General features: G+C 43.9%; 1 protein-coding gene across 3 annotated transcripts in view; it reads right to left on the bottom strand.

Moving 5' to 3' along the window:
- The window catches only part of LOC138672549 (uncharacterized), a 56117-nt gene extending 34987 nt beyond the window's left edge, over window positions 1-21130 (bottom strand). For 2 of the 3 annotated variants that reach the window (XM_069760633.1, XM_069760634.1), the window contains exons 1-2: window positions 10023-10110; window positions 990-1319 (exon numbers count right to left, since the gene is read on the bottom strand). In XM_069760633.1, the coding sequence (XP_069616734.1) occupies window positions 990-1319; window positions 10023-10104 (412 nt within the window). In that variant the 5' untranslated portion in view covers window positions 10105-10110. Of the gene's footprint in view, window positions 1-989; window positions 1320-10022; window positions 10111-20999 lie in introns of those variants that run through there. The other variant, XM_069760635.1, reaches the window with a different exon arrangement.
- Between the last annotated feature and the right edge of the window lie 269 nt (window positions 21131-21399).

Below are 21399 nucleotides of genomic sequence, written 5' to 3'. Positions count from 1 at the left end.
CCCTGTATTTTTTCATTTTTTGACTAGCACTTGCTTATTTACTGTGATTTTTTTTACAACAGAGTATTTTATTTATATATTTTTTTACCTCTCTGTGCGCTTTTGTGTTTTCAAGTTCTTTGGTGGTGTGAACAGGTTCCTACAGACTTGTTCGCTATGCAGGTGGCCCATGTGTTTTTGGTTCTAGGTATATACTATATACAGGAGGAGATGACACACGTATATACTATATACAGGAGGAGATGACACACAGGTATATACTATATAAAGGAGGAGGAGAAGACACAGGTATATACTATATATTGGCGGAGATGATATACAGGTATATACTATATACAGGAGGAGATGACACACGTATATACTATATACAGGAGGAGATGACACAGGTGTATACTATATATTGGAGGAGATGATATACAGGTATATACTATATACAGGAGGAGATGACACACAGGTATATACTATATACAGGAGGAGATGACATACAGGCATATACTATATGCAGGTGAGATGACATACAGGTATATACTATATTCAGGGGAGAGCTGTGAGGTAAAAATGAGAGGTGTGAGTGCAAAATGAGAGGAGTGAGGGGAAAGTAGTGGAGTGATCAGTAAATGACAGGTGTGAGGTAATAATGGCAAATGTTGAGAGGGAAAATGAGAGGTGTGAGGGGGAAAATGAGAGGTGTGAGGTGCTATAACTAACCACAGTAAGTTACTATGCCCGGGCAACGCCGGGCTTTTCAGCTAGTATATTTATATACTGTACATGATTGGGATTGCCATTAAAAAGATTTTTTTTTCATTCACTGTAAATTGATTGGCGAGTCTTTCCCTTGCAGGTTGAAGACGGTCACTACATATTGGGACACAACAGGCATCAGTTGCATTATTATCCTTCCAAAAATAAAGATTTTCAATTAAAATTCAATTTTCCATTACATTAATTTTTATATCCATTTATAACTTTTTTTGTGTAGTACTTACGTAGTTTTGGTAGGCAACCTTTTCCTTTGAGAGCTCCGTCAGGATATATGTTGAAAATGGCCATAAAACAAGCATCATCTTCCTTTTCCAATTGCGAGAGAGCGATGGCTGATGTCCCTGGGTCTTTGGTTTCGAGAACTGACAGACGATTTTCATACGGTTTGGAAATCTTAATCCCGAACTTTTTACTATTTGTTACCAAAGTCTCATAAGAGTTTCCTTTTCTCTTTTGCCAGGTGACTTGTACGACATCCATAGAAGGTGGGATCTCAAATGTTAGATGAACGATGCCTTTCTCGCTTGTTTTAAAGTTTATTTGGGGCTCACTTCCTAAAATAACAAATTATGGGCAGAGTTATGGAATTGACAACTACAAAATACTGTATGTACACAAAATATCCAAAAGTATGAAGTAACCCATTACGAAACAATGACATTCACAAAGAGTTGGGTACTTCTCCAGCTGTACAGCCCCCAATCTTCTTGGAAAATTTTGGAGAAATGACAACCTCCCCAGCTCACTGTTCACGCAGCTTCCTCAGGGGTTACACGGTTCGTGCTGTTCATAATGGCGAAACACAGGATAAAAAACTTAAATTATATGTACTATCCAGCTTCCACTCATCTCTGAAGGCTTGCCACTATATTTTGAAGTGTATTTGTGGGAATTTTTAGCCAGAGAGATCACGACATATTATGACACCCAACTTCTTCAGGTGTAACCGGACTATGCCTATATATTGCAGCAAAACATTGTGAGGGCTGTAAATGAAGTTTTGTTTGATCTAGTGTCTTAATTTTCCATTTTGAAGGCAGTAAATGAAGTTTTGTTTCATCTAGCGTCTTCATTTTCTTTTCATTAAATAAGATGGCTGTAATCTGCTGCCAAATCATTATGTTAAAAACCAATTACCGTAATCAAACTAAATGACGTTGTAATGACATTGATTCATATGCTATACAATAAATATAGTGGTAAAGATGAGGCAACCATTATTTATTAAAGCTTCACTTTTGTTCGCATAATATACAATGCGTGAATCTATATGATCCACTCAAATCCATGACAAAGTTTTTGAAAAATTTGGTTAGCCAGAATCCATATTTTTCACATTTGATTTGCACATCATTCAGATGTAATTTTGCATCTTTAAAGCCAGGGAAGGGGTTTAAAAAAAAAATCAAAGATTATACTCTCCTGTCATAGGCCTGTCCCTCAGCTGTCCTGCCGCCCCAGCTTCTTAGCATGTTCTCCACTCCCTTGGGAACGATCTTCACTCTCCAGTCCAGATCTTCCAAGCATTGACTAAACCTAATGCGGTCACATGGGGAACAACACAAGTCGTTGAGGTGCTTCATGCCCCATGTGACCCAACGCAAGTCATTGAAGTCCTTCATGCCCCAAGTCACCATGTGAAGTCTTGTTAGTGCCTGGAGAACCGGACTGAAGATTGATGAGTGAAGAATGATCCCATTTACGATGAAAGGTACCCTCCATTTATTATGCTTTAGAGTCTGGAGAAACATTTCTGTGTGGGGGCTGACTAGACTTGGCCTGAATTTTATTTGGACAAAATTTGATTTGACATCCAATTAGCGCATATCTGCCCAAATTAATTTCTGGACATTCACACATCCCACAGTCTATTAATAGTCAGTAATAAAAATTTTAAGTTTTATTATCGAACACAAGGAAGTTATTATTTCTCTTACCACACGCTATTGGCTATACTGGGTAGCGTTACAAAAGGATGGAAATCCTGGTTAACTAATGGAGACAGAACCTGTCCGTCGCCTAACCATATATGCCCTCCCTATGTGGTTATATATACAATATAGCTGGTACTACTACTACTGATACATGGTAAAAGCACAAAAACGCTGCTCGTATTGTTTAGTGAATTGTGACTGACACGTCTACATCTTTGGTGGTCTAAGACAACTAAAGAGTTATTGTCTGATTTGGCTGTATGAGAAGACTCTGACTGGGGTCTAAGGCTACGTTCCCACAATCATCAAGTAGCAGAGCTTTGGGCACAGCGTATCTTCGCTGCGTCCAAAGCCCTGCATTCTAATCACGCATGCACAGTGGGTACGGAAAGTATTCAGACCTCTTTACATTTTTCACTCTTTGTTTCATTGCAGCCATTTTGTTAATTCAAAAAAGTTCATTTTTTCTCATTAATGTACACTCTGCACTCCATCTTGACTGAAATGTAAACAATTTTGCATATTTGTTAAAAAAGAAAAACTGAAATATCACATGGTCAAAAGTATTCAGACCCATTGCTCAGACACTCATATTTAACGTAAGTCACATGCTGTCCATTTTCTTGTGATCCTCCTTGAGATGGTTCTACTCCTTCATTGTAGTCCAGCTGTGTTTAATTAAACTGATAGGACTTGATTTGGAAAGGTGCACACTGTTATGATCTGGTGGCCTAGGAGCAGCATGAGATGTACTCTGGAGAAGGTGGTACCTGTACTGAACGCAGACCCTGAACTTAACACCGCAACTAGAAGTAGCTGTGGGATGTACCTAACACTCCCTAGACACCTCGACACAGCCGGAGGACTAAATACCCCTAAAGATAGAAACGGGAAAACTATCTTGCCTCAGAGAAAATCCCGAAAGGATAGACAGCCCCCCACAAATATTGACTGTGAGAGGAGAGGGAAATGACATACGCAGACTGAAATCAGAATTTAGCAAAGGAGGCCATTCTAGCTACAAAGAAAGAATAGGACAGAGTACTATGCGTTCAGTATTAAAACACTAGAAAATATCCACCACAGAAAATACAAAAACTCCACATCTGACTAAAGACATGGAGGGTATATCTGCATCTCAAGAGATTCCAGCATGGCTGAAAGAATCTTTACACAGACAAAGCTGGACAAGACAAAACATGAAAATGCACTGAACTATTAAGCTCACAGCATGAGGACTGCAAAAACAAAGCCAGAACTTATCTTTGTTGACAAGAACAGCAAAACAGGAGAGACCAGGCAGGGATGAAAATCCTCCAAAAACAATGGACAACTGGCACTGACTAAAGAATCAAGCCAGGCTAAATAGCCCAGTCTGAATTGCAATAAGTGGACACACCTGATGAATGCACACCTGTCTATATAAGACCTCACAGCTCACAGTGCATGTCAGACCAAATGAGAATCATGAGGTCAAAGGAATTGGCCAAGGAGCTCAGAGACAGAATTGTGGCAAGGCACAGATCTGGCCAAGGTTACAACAGAATTCCTTCAGTACTCAAGGTTCATATGAGCACAGTGGCCTCCATAATCCTTAAATGGAAGAGGTTTGAGACAACCAGAAGTCTTCCTAGACCTGGCCGTCCAGCCAAACTGAGCAATCGTGGGAGAAGAGCCTTGGTGAGAGAGGTAAAGAAGAACCCCAAGATCACTGTGGCTGAGATCAAGAGATGCCGTAGGGAGATTGAAGAAAGTTCCATAAAGTCAACTATCACTGCAGCCCTCCACCAGTCAGGCCTTTATGGCAGAGTGGTCCGACGGAAGACTCTCCTCATTGCAAGACATATAAAAGCCGCATAGAGTTTGCTAAAAAAAACACATGAAGGATTCAAAGACTTTGAGAAATAAGATTCTCTGGTCTGATGAGACAAAGACAGACCTTTTTGGTGATTATCCTAAGTGGAATGTGTGGAGAAAACCAGGCATAACTTATCACCTGCCCAATACAGTCCCAACAGTGAAACATGGTGGTGGCAGATTCATGCAACGGGGGTGTTTTTCAGTTGCAGGGACAGAATGTCTGGTTGGCATTGAAGGAAACATGAATGCGGCCAAGTACAGAGATATCCTGGATGAAAACCTCTTCCAGAATGCTCTGGACCTCAGACTTGGCCGAAGGTTCACCTTCCAACAAGACAATGAGCCAAAGCACACAGCTAAAATAACAAAGGAGCGGCTTCAGAACAACTCTGTGACCATTCTTGACCGGCCCAGCCAGAGTCCTGACCTAAACACAATTGAAAAAAAACAAAAACAGGCAGAGATGCTTACCTGTCTAAATGGGCCTCAATACAATTGCACTACCAGGGTGCAGCGGACGCAAGTAAAATGGCAACTGCACAGGTGCAATACCAAATGAAACAGCCAGCGTTCAATCAGGGATTGGCCATGTGGTACACCAGTGCAAAAATATATACTCTGTATGTGGCACTGTTCACTCAAGGAATGCAGAGCATCTGGTTCTCAGCCTATTAATGACGTGCTATGGTGGGTTGCCAGCTTACATATTATGGCCAGAATATCAACCAATACCTTACATATATTGATTTGTTTTTTTTGCACGTTATATTTTATTCAGGGTGCAGTTGGGCCCAAATGGTTCTGTAAACTGTGGCCTCTGTTCACACGGGATGCATTATAGTTAGCACTGGGCAGGCCACCATAGTGCGTCATTAATAGGCTGAGAACCAGATGCTCTGCAGTCCTTGTGTGAACATTGCCACATACAGAGTATATATTTTTTTTGTATTGGTGTACCACACGGCCAATCCCTGATTGCAGGCTGGCTGTTTCATTTGGTATTGTACCTGTGCAGTTGCCCATTTTTGTTTTTTTTCTGGAATATTGGAGGATTTTTTTTCCTCTTTTTAAGCTAAACCCAATTGAGCATCTCTGGAGAGACCTGAAAATGGCGTCCACCAACGTTCACCATCCAACCTGAAGGAACTGGAGAGGATCTGCAAGGAAGAATGGCCGAGACTGTGACTGTGACTTCACAGTACTAATGAAGGGGGAGCCCATGATGTCATTGCTATGAGCCACCAGTCACGTGTATGCTGATCTCAGCTGTTGGCCGGTGGTGAGTATCGTGGCGCACGGACCCGATATGTCTTTGTGCCGCAATACACTGCAGCTGAATGTACGTCCGAGGATGCACATCCAGCTGAAGATTGTTCTGGCACCGGTGGGTCCCCACCTGCAAGGACCCGGTCGCGACCTCCCCTGTTTATCTGTCTGTCTATATCTAATTAAATCTATTACACTGGTCTCCAAAAAAAAAATTTCTGGCATGGACTTTAAGAACAGTTTTAGACTAATTTGAGGGCGCTGAATTCAAATCTGATCTTATAATTTCTCTATCGCATCACGTTTTTGCGCTATAGGTATATAGCCCATTTTCATGAATTCCATGATAAATATAAGTAATGTATGAAAGGTGCCGGTTTATACGGTTCACTAAGGTAAATTTAGTTTTCATTGAGTCTCCCAATACATGTGAGAATATCCTTGTTTTCTTTGAACATGCATAATTCCCATTTGTTATGATAACACCCTTGTTTTCTGTGCTACTGGGACAGTAGAGCTACAGCAGAGCATTGGGTGAAAACTGAACGGCCTCAGCGACAGAGTTTGGCATCTGGCGATAAGAATGTCATCCATGATCCTCTAGTGGATAGGACGGATATTGTCTTTCCTCCCTTACACATAAAACTTGGATTGATGAAGCAGTTCGTCAGAGCTCTCAATCACAGTGGAGAATGCCTTAACTATATATGTTCAACTTCTCCTGGTCTTAGTGAAGAGAAGAAAAAGGCTGGAATACTTGATGGACCTCAAATAAGAAGAACACTTATGAGAGACCCAAATGTTATCACATCAATGAATGAGACAGAAGAAAGAGCTTGGAGGCATTTTGTAATGTGGTGCAGAATTTTCTAGGGAATAAGAACGCCGACAACTATGAAGAGATTGTGGAAGAGCTACTAATGAGTTTGCAAAATCTTGGATGTGGAATGAGGATCAAGATTCACTATTTACAGAGAACCTTGGGGATGTGAGCGAGGAACAAGGGGAGCGTTTTCATCAGGACATTAAAACAGTGGAAGAACGGTATCAAGGCCGGTGGGACTCACATATGATGGCGACTATTGCTGGAGCTTGATGAGAGACAACCTAGAAGCTGTACATCACAGATCAGCCAAGTGAAGAAAGTTCACATAACGGCCATTTGTCATTCATCTGTGCGCCATATACAGGTCCTTATCAAAAAATTAGCATATAGTGTTAAAGTTCATTATTTACCATAATGTAATGATTACAATTAAACTTTCATATATTATAGATTCATTATCCACCAACTGAAATTTGTCAGGTCTTTTATTGTTTTAATACTGATGATTTTGGCATACAACTCCTGATAACCCAAAAAACCTGTCTCAATAAATTAGCATATTTCACCCATCCAATCAAATAAAAGTGTTTTTTAATAACAAACAAAAAAACCAACAAATAATAATGTTCAGTTATGCACTCAATACTTGGTCGGGAATCCTTTGGCAGAAATGACTGCTTCAATGCGGCGTGGCATGGAGGCAATCAGCCTGTGACGCTGCTGAGATGTTATGGAGGCCCAGGATGCTTCAATAGCGGCCTTAAGCTCATCCAGAGTGTTGGGTCTTGCGTCTCTCAACTTTCTCTTCACAATATCCCACAGATTCTCTATGGGGTTCAGGTCAGGAGAGTTGGCAGGCCAATTGAGCACAGTAATACCATGGTCAGTAAACCATTTACCAGTGGTTTTGGCACTGTGAGCAGGTGCCAGGTCGTGCTGAAAAATGAAATCTTCATCTCCATAAAGCATTTCAGCAGATGGAAGCATGAAGTGCTCCAAAATCTCCTGATAGCTAGCTGCATTGACCCTGCCTTTGATGAAACACAGTGGACCAACACCAGCAGCTGACATGGCACCCCACACCATCACTGACTGTGGGTACTTGACACTGGACTTCAGGCATTTTGGCATTTCCTTCTCCCCAGTCTTCCTCCAGACTCTGGCACCTTGATTTCCGAATGACATGCAAAATTTGCTTTCATCAGAAAAAAGTACTTGGGACCACTTAGCAACAGTCCAGTGCTGCTTCTCTGTAGCCCAGGTCAGGCGCCTCTGCCGCTGTTTATGGTTCAAAAGTGGCTTTACCTGGGGAATGCGGCACCTGTAGCCCATTTCCTGCACACGCCTGTGCACGGTGGCTCTGGATGTTTCCACACCAGACTCAGTCCACTGCTTCCTCAGGTTCCCCAAGGTCTGGAATCGGTCCTTCTCCACAATCTTCCTCAGGGTCCGGTCTCCTCTTCTCGTTGTACAGCGTTTTCTGCCACATTGTTTCCTTCCAACAGACTTACCATTGAGGTGCCTTGATACAGCACTCTGGGAACAGCCTATTTGTTGAGAAATTTCTTTCTGGGTCTTACCCTCTTGCTTGAGGGTGTCAATGATGGCCTTCTTGACATCTGTCAGGTCGCTAGTCTTAAGGCCCCTTCACATTAAGCGACGCTGCAGCGATACCGACAACGATTCGGATCGCTGCAGCGTCGCTGTTTGGTCGCTGGAGAGCTGTCACACAGACCGCTCTCCAGCGACCAACGATGCCGGTAACCAGGGTAAACATCGGGTAACTAAGCGCAGGGCCGCGCTTAGTAACCCGATGTTTACCCTGGTTACCATGCTAAAAGTAAAAAAAAACAAACACTACATACTTACCTACAGCCGTCTGTCCTCCAGCGCTGCGCTCTGCTTCTCTGCTCTCCTCCTGTACTGTCTGGGAGCCGGAAAGCAGAGCGGTGACGTCACCGCTCTGCTTTCCGGCTCACAGCCAGTACAGGAGGAGTGCAGAGCGCAGCGCTGGAGCACAGACAGCGGTAGGTAAGTATGTAGTGTTTGTTTTTTTTTACTTTTAGCATGGTAACCAGGGTAAACATCGGGTTACTAAGCGCGGCCCTGCGCTTAGTTACCCGATGTTTACCCTGGTTACCAGTGAAGACATCGCTGGATCGGTGTCACACACGCCGATCCAGCGATGTCCACGGGAGATCCAGCGACGAAATAAAGTTCTGGACTTTATTCAGCGACCAACGATCTCCCAGCAGGGGCCTGATCGTTGGTCGCTGTCACACATAACGATTTTATTAACGATATCGTTGCTACGTCACAAATAGCAACGATATCGTTAACGATATCGTTATGTGTGAAGGTACCTTTACCCATGATGGGGGTTTTGAGTAATGAACCAGGCAGGGAGTTTATAAAAGCCTCAGGTATCTTTTGCATATGTTTAGAGTTAATTAGTTGATTCAGAAGATTAGGGTAATAGGTCGTTTAGAGAACCTTTTCTTGATATGCTAATTTATTGAGACAGGTTTTTTGGGTTATCAGGAGTTGTATGCCAAACTCATCAGTATTAAAACAATAAAAGACCTGACAAATTTCAGTTGGTGGATAATGAATCTATAATATATGAAAGTTTAATTGTAATCATTACATTATGGTAAATAATGAAATTTAACACTATATGCTAATTTTTTGAGAAGGACCTGTATATGTGTTTTTATACTTTGTAGTTTAATTCTGTAAGTATATTTGATTTGCTGTACACTGACTGTGTAATCTTTGTTATGTCTTTATTAAAAATATACAAAATGTAGTACCGAAAATCATGTATTTTTATCATAAAACATTAGGAGTAATTTTCATCAAAAATTGAAAATATCTTGAAATCCTGATGGGATAGCCAAAAACGGAGTTCATATTCGTAATCAGCAGCCAAAATTGACTTAAAATATGTTTTACCAGAAAAATTGCGCTGACCAGTGTTATCTATATAGCATTCGTTGCTGTCCAAAAACGCTAGGTGAAAAAGCGCATAAAAAAAGTGGGAAAAACACGCGCACTCTTGATGATGCATTTTTCCTGCCAAGAGATGCAGAAATGGTGCAGAAATGTTTGCATCCAAATACTCAATGTGTGCACATACCCTTATGATAAAGAGAAGTAAATGAGAGGAGGGGGGGTGATGTCTGCGTCTCTGAAGGTCTCGGGCAGTGAAGGGGTTAACAGTGATTTTATGCAAATTGTCAAGTTTTCTTAAAGAAGCATGCACAGTTTTACATAGTGAGAAAGTGAGTGACGGAGAGAAAAAGAGTTAAAAACCAGAAAACCAGATATGAAGAGGCTTTTCTTCAGGACCCAGCTAGGACTGGACTTACCCAGGATTATAGGGCAGAACACGACGAGCCCGATAACAATGATTCCTGTGAGCACTGACATGAGGCACTGACTCGCCTGCATTTCTGATTCTCAGTTTGGCGGGAAATTCACTGTAGTTTCACTTTTATTTTAAAGGGCCAGTCCCAGTAAAACAATCACGGCCGCAGCAAGAAATCTTTCTGTTTGCATTGTTCAAGGTTGTATATACACAGCGCACATAGTGGAAAAACGCTGTTGCTTTTTAATGCGTTTTTTACTTTTTTATTGTTGTTTATGGGTGAAAAAAAGCTGCAAAAACACTGAAATAAATGACATGCTGGAAATATAAGAACAACCGCTGTAGTTCTCAAATTCGGTCATGAAAAAACAAAAACGTGTGCAGGAAATTTCTAAAATCTTGCAGCTTTTGCTTGGTACAGCAAAAATAAGTAGCTGCGAAATTGCATGAAAAAAAAGCAGCAAAAAAAAGTTGCGTGTGAACATAGCCTTAGGCTTCAGTTGGGTAGGAATTAGTCACAGCTTTATTCAAAACCAGAAGTAAGCAAAGGATCATTGTGATAAACCAGCATGAAAAACGAGCCTGAAGTGAGCAATAATGAAAAGGTCAGATGACAACGACCCTTCCATCATTCCCCCTCTGCTTCTGACGTCTCAGCACAGCAGGCGTGATGACGTCAATACATGGCACCCGCTGGGCTGAGATGTGCGGGCTCTCCTCAGAGCGCTCGTTGCAGAGACAGGAGCAGCGAGGAACGAAGATGAGAGGTGAGTATTGTATTATTTATGGGGAGCACAATGTAGCATATGGAGGACTATGGGGAGTGCATTATACTGTAAGGAGGCCTATGGGGTGCATTATACTATATGGAGGAATATGGGGCGTGTATTATTCTATATAGACTATGTGAAGTGCATTATACTGTAAGGAGGCCTATGGGAAGTGTATTATAATATATGGAGGACTATGGAGAGTGCATTATGCTGTATGACAGACTATGGGGAGCTATGGGGAGCTCATTATACTATATTGAGGACTATGGTGAGTGCATTATACTTTATAGAGAACTATGGTTAGTGCATTATTCTCTATGGAGAAATATGAGGTGCATTATACTGCATGAAGGACTATGGGGAGTGCATTATACTATATGGAGAACTATGGGGAATGCATTACACTGTAAGGAGGTCTATGGCAAGTTCATTATACTGCATGGAGGACTATGGAGTGCATTATACTGTATAGAGGACTACGGGGAGTGCATTATACTATATGGTGGACCATGGGGAGTTCATTATACTATATGAGGACTATCAGAGTGCATTATACTGTAAGGAGGTCTATGGAAAGAGCATTATACCATAAGGAGGCCTAAGGGCAGTTCATTTCACTGTACAGAGGACTACAGAGTGCATTATACTATATGGATGACCATGGGGAGTGCATTATACTATATGGAAGACTATGGAGGGTGCTAATGATACTATATGAGGACGATTGGGAGTGCGTTATACTGTAACAAGGCCTATGGGAGTGCATTACACTGTAAGGGGGCCTAAGGGTAGTTCATTTTACTGTACAAAGGACTATGGAGTACATTACAATATATGAAGGACTATGGGGAGTGCATAACACTATATGGTGGACAATTGGGAGAACATTATACGTTATGGAGAACAATGGAAGTGTATTATACTATATGGAGGACTAAAAGGGGTGCATTATACTATAAGAAGAACTATGAGGGTGTTAAGGGCTGGCAGAACGCACCGAGTAAATAGTGAGATGATATTTGGTGTGTTTGCAGCCCGGGGTCCAACGTGCAGGAGAGAAACCTGCTGGCAAATGGGGACACTATATGGCGGTAGAAGCGAACTCTGTTACTTCACAGAGTCACCCATAAAGAAAGCACTGAGTCCTGTTTAGCTCACAGGAGTACACAGCAACTGCTGAGCTGATAGCAGTCTGTGGTCACGCAATCAAGAGGCACACATACAATCTCCTCACCGGAGGTGGCGGTATTCTAGTGGCTTATTTCAGCCAGGGCCCTGAATACACACATGTATGACCACATTGGCGCAAAAACTCATGACATGAATTGATGCTAGCGCATGACCGTGCGGTCATGCGAACCTTTTTAGCTGCAGCAACTTCAGGACCTTCCAAGAAGGACCAATGGAAAGCTGCGACAGAACTTGAACATGTTCAGGACCTTCCTAGAGGACCAATGGGAGTTGCTGCAGTACCTGAGCATGTGACCCTTGATCTCCAATGAGAGATCTTACCCTGGGCATGCTCAGAAGGGGAAAAGCAGGACTTAGTCCCAAAGACGTCTGCTCACCGCTGACCCGTACTGGCTACAATGGCACAGTATCAGGCTGAGCTAGACGCTGGGGCCGACGTCTGCGCTGAGCAGGCTCCACTGCGGCAGGAGAACAATGGGAGACTGCAGCGGAGATGGCCCGAGATTCCCCCTGTGCAGAGGCGGGAACTCGATCACTAACAGAGGGTGCATTCTACTATATGAACGACTATATCGAATGCTTTATACTGTATGGAGGGCTATAGATGATGCATTATATTATATGGAGGACTATGGGGTGCACATTATACTATATGGTCAACTATGGGGAGTGTATTATTCTGTATGGAGGCCTATGGGGTGCATTATACTGAATAGTAGAATCCTAACAGTGCGCGCTGTGAGGATTCAGAAGTATGAAGCTGTGTTGAAATTTTACAAGACATGCTCAACACCTGTAATGTGATTATTCAGAAGTATCATAAACTGAACCTACAGTAGGGCACTTACTTGATTTATAAAACTCAAGGTATAATTTACCTACAATGACTTCTAGCAGCTTAGGTCCCTTTCACACATCAGTTTTTTGCCATCAGTCGCAATCTGTCGAATTTTGAAAAAAAACTTGTTTTCTCATAGATGTGTATTAGCGACGGATTGCGACGGATGGCCTCACATTTTATCCATCGTTTGCCGGATCCATTGGAAATTGTTTGTCCAGCGGCCTGAGACAACGGACAAAGTACGGTACATTTTTTTGTGTATGTTGAAAAAACAGACAGCGACGGATCCGTTTTTTTTTTAAACTGAGTATGCTCTGATTTTTTTATGATCCAATTAGCCAGATCCGTTAGTCAGATCCGTCGCATCATCTCTCTTTCTCAGGTAATAACCAACAGCTTATTTATTGATTTTTTGTACACCTCATGTGGCTTCATATATACCATCATTGCAGATGCTATACTCCATCTTAAAAATAATCTGATTTCATTTCTCTACTTTAAAGGAACACATACTGTTCCTATTACTAAGCCACCACTGATTCAACAATCAAGCTGCCTCATAAATAGGCCTATTCCCTGAGACGAGGGTTCTAATCTATACATTCTGCTGTCTATTATTACCCTTCATTGTTTGGTATAGGACTACTAAGGGGGGGCTTCTGCCATGAGACTGTTTTTTGGTCCACCCACATGCTAAGTCCATTCAACTCTGAAATAGGGATATATTATCAAGTGCTGATTTATTGCATATAGACTTTTGCATATCAAACTCTATTACTGTGCCACATCCTGATTCTTTTGGAGGTTCCTTCCTTACCATCGCTCTGTCTTTTAATGTTATGTGATTTTTAAAATATATTGCTTCAATAAAAATTAATAATGTTTGTATCTACTACCCTACGCATCACTTCGTACCTCATTAGGTAACCTTTTGTAAGCATCCCCTCGAATTGAGCATTATGGCTGCCAGCTGCAGCAACCGTTTTGCCGAACCATAGAATGCCGGCAAAAGTTTGTTTCGCCTTCTCCGGTTGCAAGCATCTTCTCTTTTCTGTATCTTGGGTTGGAACTTCCAGCGGGATCAGGCCTCTGACATTTCTTTGAGCCATGCCATCGCAGAGCACTTGCCACTGACGTGCGTCCACAACGGTAATAGCTAGTCCTTGAGCGATATATGTCTTAATGTTCTGATGTCAAGATGTGCACCTGTGGCACCCCAAGAGTTCAGGTACCACAGTGGTATTGCTTTCCTCTCGGGGAGGGTAATGCCATGCCTGGAGACAGGAGGGATCCCTTTGGCAGGTAATCTTACATGCAATACTTTCTGACACCAGGCCAGGAGGGGGAGCTCTAAACCCAATTTAAGGGGAACTTCCCTATTTACATCCTGGTCTGGAGGAGGAGTCAGTTAGTCTGGTGCAGACAAGCAGGCAGCTGCCAGTTGGTAGCAAACAGTGAAGGAGCACAGGACTTAGGAGCTAGAGGACTGGGCCCCTCTAAGCTGAGAGCAGACACCGGGCACCAGGAGCCCGAGTTCATGAGGAACTACAGGTCCCTCGGCAGACCAGGAGGGCAGGAAACTAAAAGGGACTTGCCTACATAAAACCTGAGGTACAGCAGCAATTAGAGCCCGGAGTCACCATGGACAGAGACTCCAAAAAGACTGCTCAAGTTGCCTACCATGCAGGTACTGTTCCTCGACAGGGGAAAAAGAGGACCTTGTTAGACAACTACAGGCAGCAAGGGACTACAGACCAGCGCATAGTGGAAGGCTCTCAAACTGACCACTTGTCTTCAGGCTGCCTGGACTCCATCTACACCTGTTGCCGGTACCCTGGACTGAGGCTACTTAACACCAGTAAACCAGGTAAAGACTGCAACCCTGTATCCTCCATTTCTTTGGCAGCATTCATCATCCTTGCCAAACTCACCGGGAGCCCTGGGGACCCCGCTTCACCTGTGGGAAGCAACACCATGTTTGCTGCAGCGCCATCGCCCCAGAGGACCCCTTTAAGCAGCGTCGGTCACCTCTGATCGAAAACCACAGGTGGGGTCACGAACTTTCATTATTTCCTCAACCCCTTTAAAGACCGTCCCTTTTACTTAGGTACCCAGGGCCACGGACTGGGTCGCTTCTTCTGTGTTGCAAGGATCGATAGAGGCTCAGATACACTGCTACATATGATTCACTGACTTCTTTACTAACTTCTTTCAAGGTGGGTAATGTAGAAGTTCCCATGAGAAGTCAGGGCAATAGTCTTAAAAAGGGACCCGATAATAATGATGACAAATGGCCATTGACTCATGAAGAGTCGACCTTCAGCACTCAGGAGTAGAGATGGGCGGTCACCTGGATGTTCGGGTCCGGCGGGCTCAGCAGAAAAGTTACAAAAAGTTTGAGTTGGGATTCCAGACCAGCAGCCAGACCTGAACCCGAACATCATTCACTTGAATGGGGGCCCGAAGATCAAGTAGGGGGCCCAAACATCCGAACATCCAGTGTTTGCCACGTTGCCATGTGCATCACAGCGAGGCAAACACTGCTTCTGATCGGCAGTAAAATCATCACCGCCGATCACACAGACGCGATTCCCACCCTGTCAAAAGACAGTGTGAGCCCGCAGCTGTGATCGGAGGTGTGAAATTTACCTCCGGTCACTGGTGTCAGCTGATGGGACTACTGCTCCCATTATCCAACACCTGCTGCCGCTAATAACAGTGAGAGCAGGAGCGGCTGATGGGAGTATCCGAGGCCTACTGCTTGAGGCAACACACATGAAGGAGACATAACCAAGAGTCTGCACACTTCCGAAAATTAGTGACAGACACTACCAAAGTGGCATCAATTTCACCAGAGTAGAAATAGTATAATAGGGACCAACATGTCCTCCACTACAGCAAACCCAGCAAATGGAAAACAACCATGATTGTTCATATTTCCACAAACTAGTGTTAACATCTGCAGCAGCAGCCACAGCAGGCACAGAAGCCACAGTAAAGATACCACATACTACAATTATGCAAGATCAATGCAGCACACTAAAACCTTCAACATCACCTGATCTGTACAGTCTACGATTATGTTGTCCCTGGAGATCCATGACTTGTTCATCTTGATGAAAGTTAGGCCTTCTACACTTTCAGGGGACAGCCGGCAGCACTTATCCATCAGGACACCACCAGCAGCACTAGAAACAAGTTCTGAGAGAACACTGGCTGGCGGGCATGATAAAACATCCAAAGCCTGTGAGGTGAGCTCAGGCCACTCATCCATTTTTGACAACCAAATGTCAAAGGGTCCAAACCCTCCCCAATGGTACTGATATTGAGTTGAGAATACTCCTGCACCATCCTCTCCGTGCGTTCACCATGTGTCAGACTTGAACTATGTGGTGCTGATGCATGAGCTGGTTTAAAAATGTGTCAAAGTACTCACAGAAATTGCTTCTGTCACTTACACCACTGTTGCTGCTGCTAATGTTTTGAAGAATTGATGTGCCGGAGGTTCGAAGTCTTGAGCTGCGATGCACACTGTGTACCTCAGTGCTGTTTTGGGGAAAACCTCTTTTAATGTTGTGTAAAAGTGTGTTTCAATACTCCAGCATTCGCGGGTCCATTTCCAGGTCGGGAAGTGAAGCGCCCCAGAGTCCTGGTGGTTGCAGTAATGTTGCTCTGCCACTAAGGGGAGTGATGTTATGTCTGATTGCACTAAAGGAGTTCACCTGACCAGGTATCACAGTAATGCATTACACTTCACACTCCGGCCACCAGGGGGAGCAAAAGGCACTATGTATTAGGCCACTCCTCACACTCTGGTAAAACTGGGGGTTGGATAGGAAGTTAGTGAGAACGCAGCCTGGGAGAGCTCCAGGGAGGACCTGTCAGGGGTGGGCTCCTGGCAGGTACCTAGCAGAAAGGACAGAACGTGACAGAGCCGCGCCTGCACGACCTTGCGGCGGCATCCTAAGAAAGGACACGAAGAGAAGGATACTGTGGAGAAGTGAGAAACGAGATCACAGCACAAGGAGATAAACCAGTAGGAGTTGTGCCCTGAGAATGGCAACATCCTACTGAGGCGCGTAGCCGGTGGCCGAAACGCCGAGGAAGTAACTATCTCCAAGCATTACTTCAAGCAGCAGCAGGACAGTTGATTATAGGTTGGCTGTCTACTTTAAATCACCTAAGAAGACATAGGGGGCAAACGTGGAGAGGGGCGTCTCTAGGGTCCCAGAATAGCTCCGAGCCTTCCCGTCATACGGGTGCGTCCTATCCAGATAAACTTGGGGGACGGAGAAGAGAAAGAACTGATAAGAGAGTTGTGAGGACTATCCTGTGGTGCTCAGCAGGGAAGGACTACAACACACAGGCACTAGTTGGTAGGCAACAATTTCCACCTGCAAAGGCAGCTCTGGATGTGCCTTCGGTCCGGCTGGTCTCAGCCAGCCCTGTTAACAGTGCTCTGGATTGTGGATCCCGAAGCCTACAGTAAAAGGTAAAGAGACTGCAACCCTGTGTCCTCGTTATTAACTTCGCCTCACATCATCGCCACCTACACTACTGGGAAGCCCTTGGGATTTACTTCACCTGTGGGAAGGTATACCATCCAGCTGCCATAACACCACCCCAGCGGGCCCCAAGCAGCATCGGTCCCCCTGACCGAATACCACAGGTGGTGTCACGATACCTTGGCCGACTTTCATCACCTTTTATTGGACGCCCCTTAGCAGGGTCACAGACCGGGTCCAGCCATCGTGACAACCCTAGAACCGAGACAGAGATGACCGGTACCGAGTACCCCGCAGCCCTGTGTCTGGGGGCGCTCTAGAAGCATCTGGCAAAATTTACTCCTCTTCCTTCTCCATTTGTTTCTTGATTCTTGTGCCTTTACTAGCAGTTTCTCCGGTATTACCAGCCCCTCTCCATCACAGAAATCCACCATCCCTTGGCACCCGCCTATGTGATGATAGTCCGGAACTTTGAGACAATGTTATCCCTTCCGCATCCTCCTCTGCTTCTTCCTCTTCCACTGGGACCACCACCTCCTTCCGTAGTAGATGTAGATGACCGGAAAAGTGATGCTGATGAAAGTATTATCAGCACTAACCATCTCAGTAGCCATTTCAAAACTGTGCAGAAGGGTGCAGGGGTTATTAATCTGTGCCCACTCCGCAAGCGTGATATGGAACACGTCCGTACCGTGTTTGCCCAGGCTATACAACATGACATACTGCATCCGGGCCCATTGCTGCTGCCACAGTCCCTGCAACATGTGCAGAGTGGAATTCCACCCCTTTGGCACATCGCATACTAACCTGTTAACTAGTATGGACAAAGACCTCTGTATCGCTGCAGGTTGCTGACCTGAGGGGTGCAAACAGCGGACGTGAGCACGCAGCATACAAGCTTTCTGCAGCAGCTCACCCAGGCCAGGATAGTAATGGGGAAAACGCTGTACCTCCCGGTTGAGGATGTGAGGCATGCAATGCACATGTGTGAGTTTGCTTCGGTGTAGGGCTGCTACCAGGTTCACTCCATTATCGGACACTGCCTTCTGTGGATGCAGGTTCATAGGAGACAGCCATTGCTAAAACTTGGCCAGGAGAGCTCTCCACAACTCTTCAGCTGTATGGTTACGATCTCCACGGCATATACATTTTAACACTGCCTGATTGCAGCCCTGGCTCTGCAGTACGTTGGTGGTGGAGATGCGTGTCTCATTAAGGCAATGTTGGAACGCGTGTCCAACACTGCACTTTTGGAACGCGTGTCTCTTTAAGGCAGAGGTTGAGGACACAGGAGGAGGCCCTAAAAGAGGTGGAGGAGGCAGAAGCATTGAAGAGGCCTTGGGGATTCCAAGAGTTATGGAGCAGCGCCTGTCCCCACAGCCACCAGAGTCACCTATCAGACTATATCAGGGGTGTCAAACTGCATTCCTTGAGGGCCACAAACCATGCGTGTTTTCAAGATTTCCTTAGCTTTGCACAAGGTGCTGCAATCATTATGTGTGTAGGTGATTAAATTATCACCTGTGCAGTACAAGGAAATCCTGAAAACATGACCTGTTTGCAGCACTTGAGGAATGCAGTTTGACACCCCTGGACTATATGAAGGAAGCAAACAGACAACTTATGGACACACGCTACTACAAAAAATTGGGAGTCGGATCCTACACAGGACTATTACAAGGAACTAAGCAAGTTGGTATCTTGTCTGCCCGACGAATCCATAAGAACCAATGAACTGATACCAGAAAGTCCAAGAACAGAGACATTCTACATGCTTCCCAAAATGCACAAATCTGGAAATCCAGGAAGACCAATTATTTCATGTGTGGGCACCGTTACTGAGCAGGTATCTGGATGGGTAGAGGGTATTCTTAAACCCCTGGTAAAGGATACACCCAGCTCCATTCAGGACACAACTGACCTATTGAATAAACTATCAGTAATGGGTCCTCTACCAGAAGGAACCATCCTGGCCACCATGGATGTGGAATCTTTGTACTCCAATATCCCACACCAGGATGGATTAAATGCCTGCAAATTCTTTCTAGAAAACACAGGGACTGATGCACATTCTGTGGTGAAACTTATAAAATTCATCCTCACCCACAATTACTTTGAATTTGACAAGAAGATCTATCTACAGGAGACTGGCGCAGCAATGGGAAGTAAAATGGCCCCACAGTATGCAAATCTTTTCATGGCCAAGCTTGAAAGCGACTTTTTGTCCTCATTTCCCATCAGGCCTCTGACGTACTACTGCTACATTGATGATATTTTAATCATCTGGACGGAGTCTGAGCCACAGCTAAAGACGTTCCATGAACAGTTTAATCAATTTCATCCTACCATCAACTTGACACTCAACTACTCCTGTACTGAATTTAACTTTTTGGACACCATCATTAAGCTGCAGAACAATGAAATAGAGACATCCCTGTATCAGAAGCCAATCGGCCATCCAACATACCTTAAATGGGACAGTTTCCATCCAAAACACATGAAAAACTCCATTGTCTACAGCCAAGCCATCAGATACAATCGTATATGTTCCAACCCAATGGATAGAGATGAGCACCTTGGTCGCCTCAGAAAGACCTTTTTGAATCAGGGCTACCATCCAAGAACAATTGAAAACCAGATTAGAAGAGCCACCAGAATATCAAGGAATCACCTGCTACATTACAAAGCTAAAGAAGAAAATAACCGGGTACCTCTAGTAGTTACCAACAATCCAAATCTGGAGGTGCTAAGGGGAGCTGCTCGGAAATTACAACCTTTACTGCAAAAACATGCCTGATTACAATCCATGTATCCAGACCCCCCACTACTGTGTTTTAGGCAGCCCCCAAATCTAAGAAGCATCATTTTCAGAAGCGCCCTGTCCTCTCCAACAGCTGCAGGAACCTTTCCTTGCAACCAGAAAAAATGTAAAACCTGTCCATTTATAATGACCACGGACAAGATAAAGATCCCCAATTCACATCAGGACTACAAGATCCCAGGTACTTTCCGCTGCGTCACTTCTAATGTGGTGTACCTAATTATTTGTACTAAATGTCCAACTGGGAGTCTGTATGTGGGGGTGACAGGGCAGAAACTGAGAACAAGGATGAACTCTCACCGCCATACAATAAGAGAAAAAAGAGTGGATCTACCTGTGGCAATACATTTTTGTCTCCCGAATCATAACATTATGGACATGAAATTACCGTACTTGTATTAAAAGGTAACTTCAAATCTAAGAGAGACAGAAGAGTCTGGGAATATAAAATGATGACGACCTTTGACAGTCTTAGTGCAGGAATGAATGTGTCACATGGATTTATGTCTTTTTACATCAACTAAGGAACTAAGGAACTTGCCCCTCAGACCTCATGTGGTGACTCCCACAACTCCCACAATTCCCAGCACTGTCATGAACAGAACATTAATGCCGTACCTAGAAAGACTTCCTTTTTTCAAGTTTATTGTTATCTTTGTTTGAATGTTAATCTGCCAGTTGCTAACACTAATTGTTCAGTTATTTGAAGTCACTGTATATAAATAGAACTACAATTATCCCCTGACTGTTTCCGCCTCGTGCCTCTGTGCGTTGCTCCCAGACACCTGCATTACACCACTACTGTATGTAGAATATATTCATTTATGAGATCCTAAAGGCTACTTACAAAGCACGTGCAGCTCACACCAGCATCAGGATTTTCATGACTTCATTACTTCATGTTCTTCACATAACACTAAATGGAAAAACCCATAGTTTTGCTTGTAACTCATGTGCTAGTTAATAATATTTTATTATTCTGTGCGGTTCCCCTTTTGACTTCCTTCTGATTTTCTCTGACTGGAGTTTCCTCTTGACTCACGTGACCTTCATGGTATCGCTGAGGCATAATGACTATCAGAGGACAAGGCTAAAAGTGTCAGAACAGGTGAGGGGAGAGGTGATAATCTTTTTTATTTTATTTCTACCACTCTGGAGTGACCTGAAAGCATCTTAAATTGCATTTACCAGCATTTCGAATAAAGTTTCCAGGCTGAATTCGAGCAAATCTAAAGAACTGAAAGGGG

This window comes from Ranitomeya imitator, chromosome 3, assembly GCF_032444005.1.
Source record: "Ranitomeya imitator isolate aRanImi1 chromosome 3, aRanImi1.pri, whole genome shotgun sequence".
In the NCBI taxonomy this organism is placed as follows: Eukaryota; Metazoa; Chordata; class Amphibia; order Anura; family Dendrobatidae; genus Ranitomeya; species Ranitomeya imitator.
The sequence above is the reverse complement of the archived record's forward strand: the minus strand, read 5'-3'. Positions and strand labels throughout refer to the sequence as shown.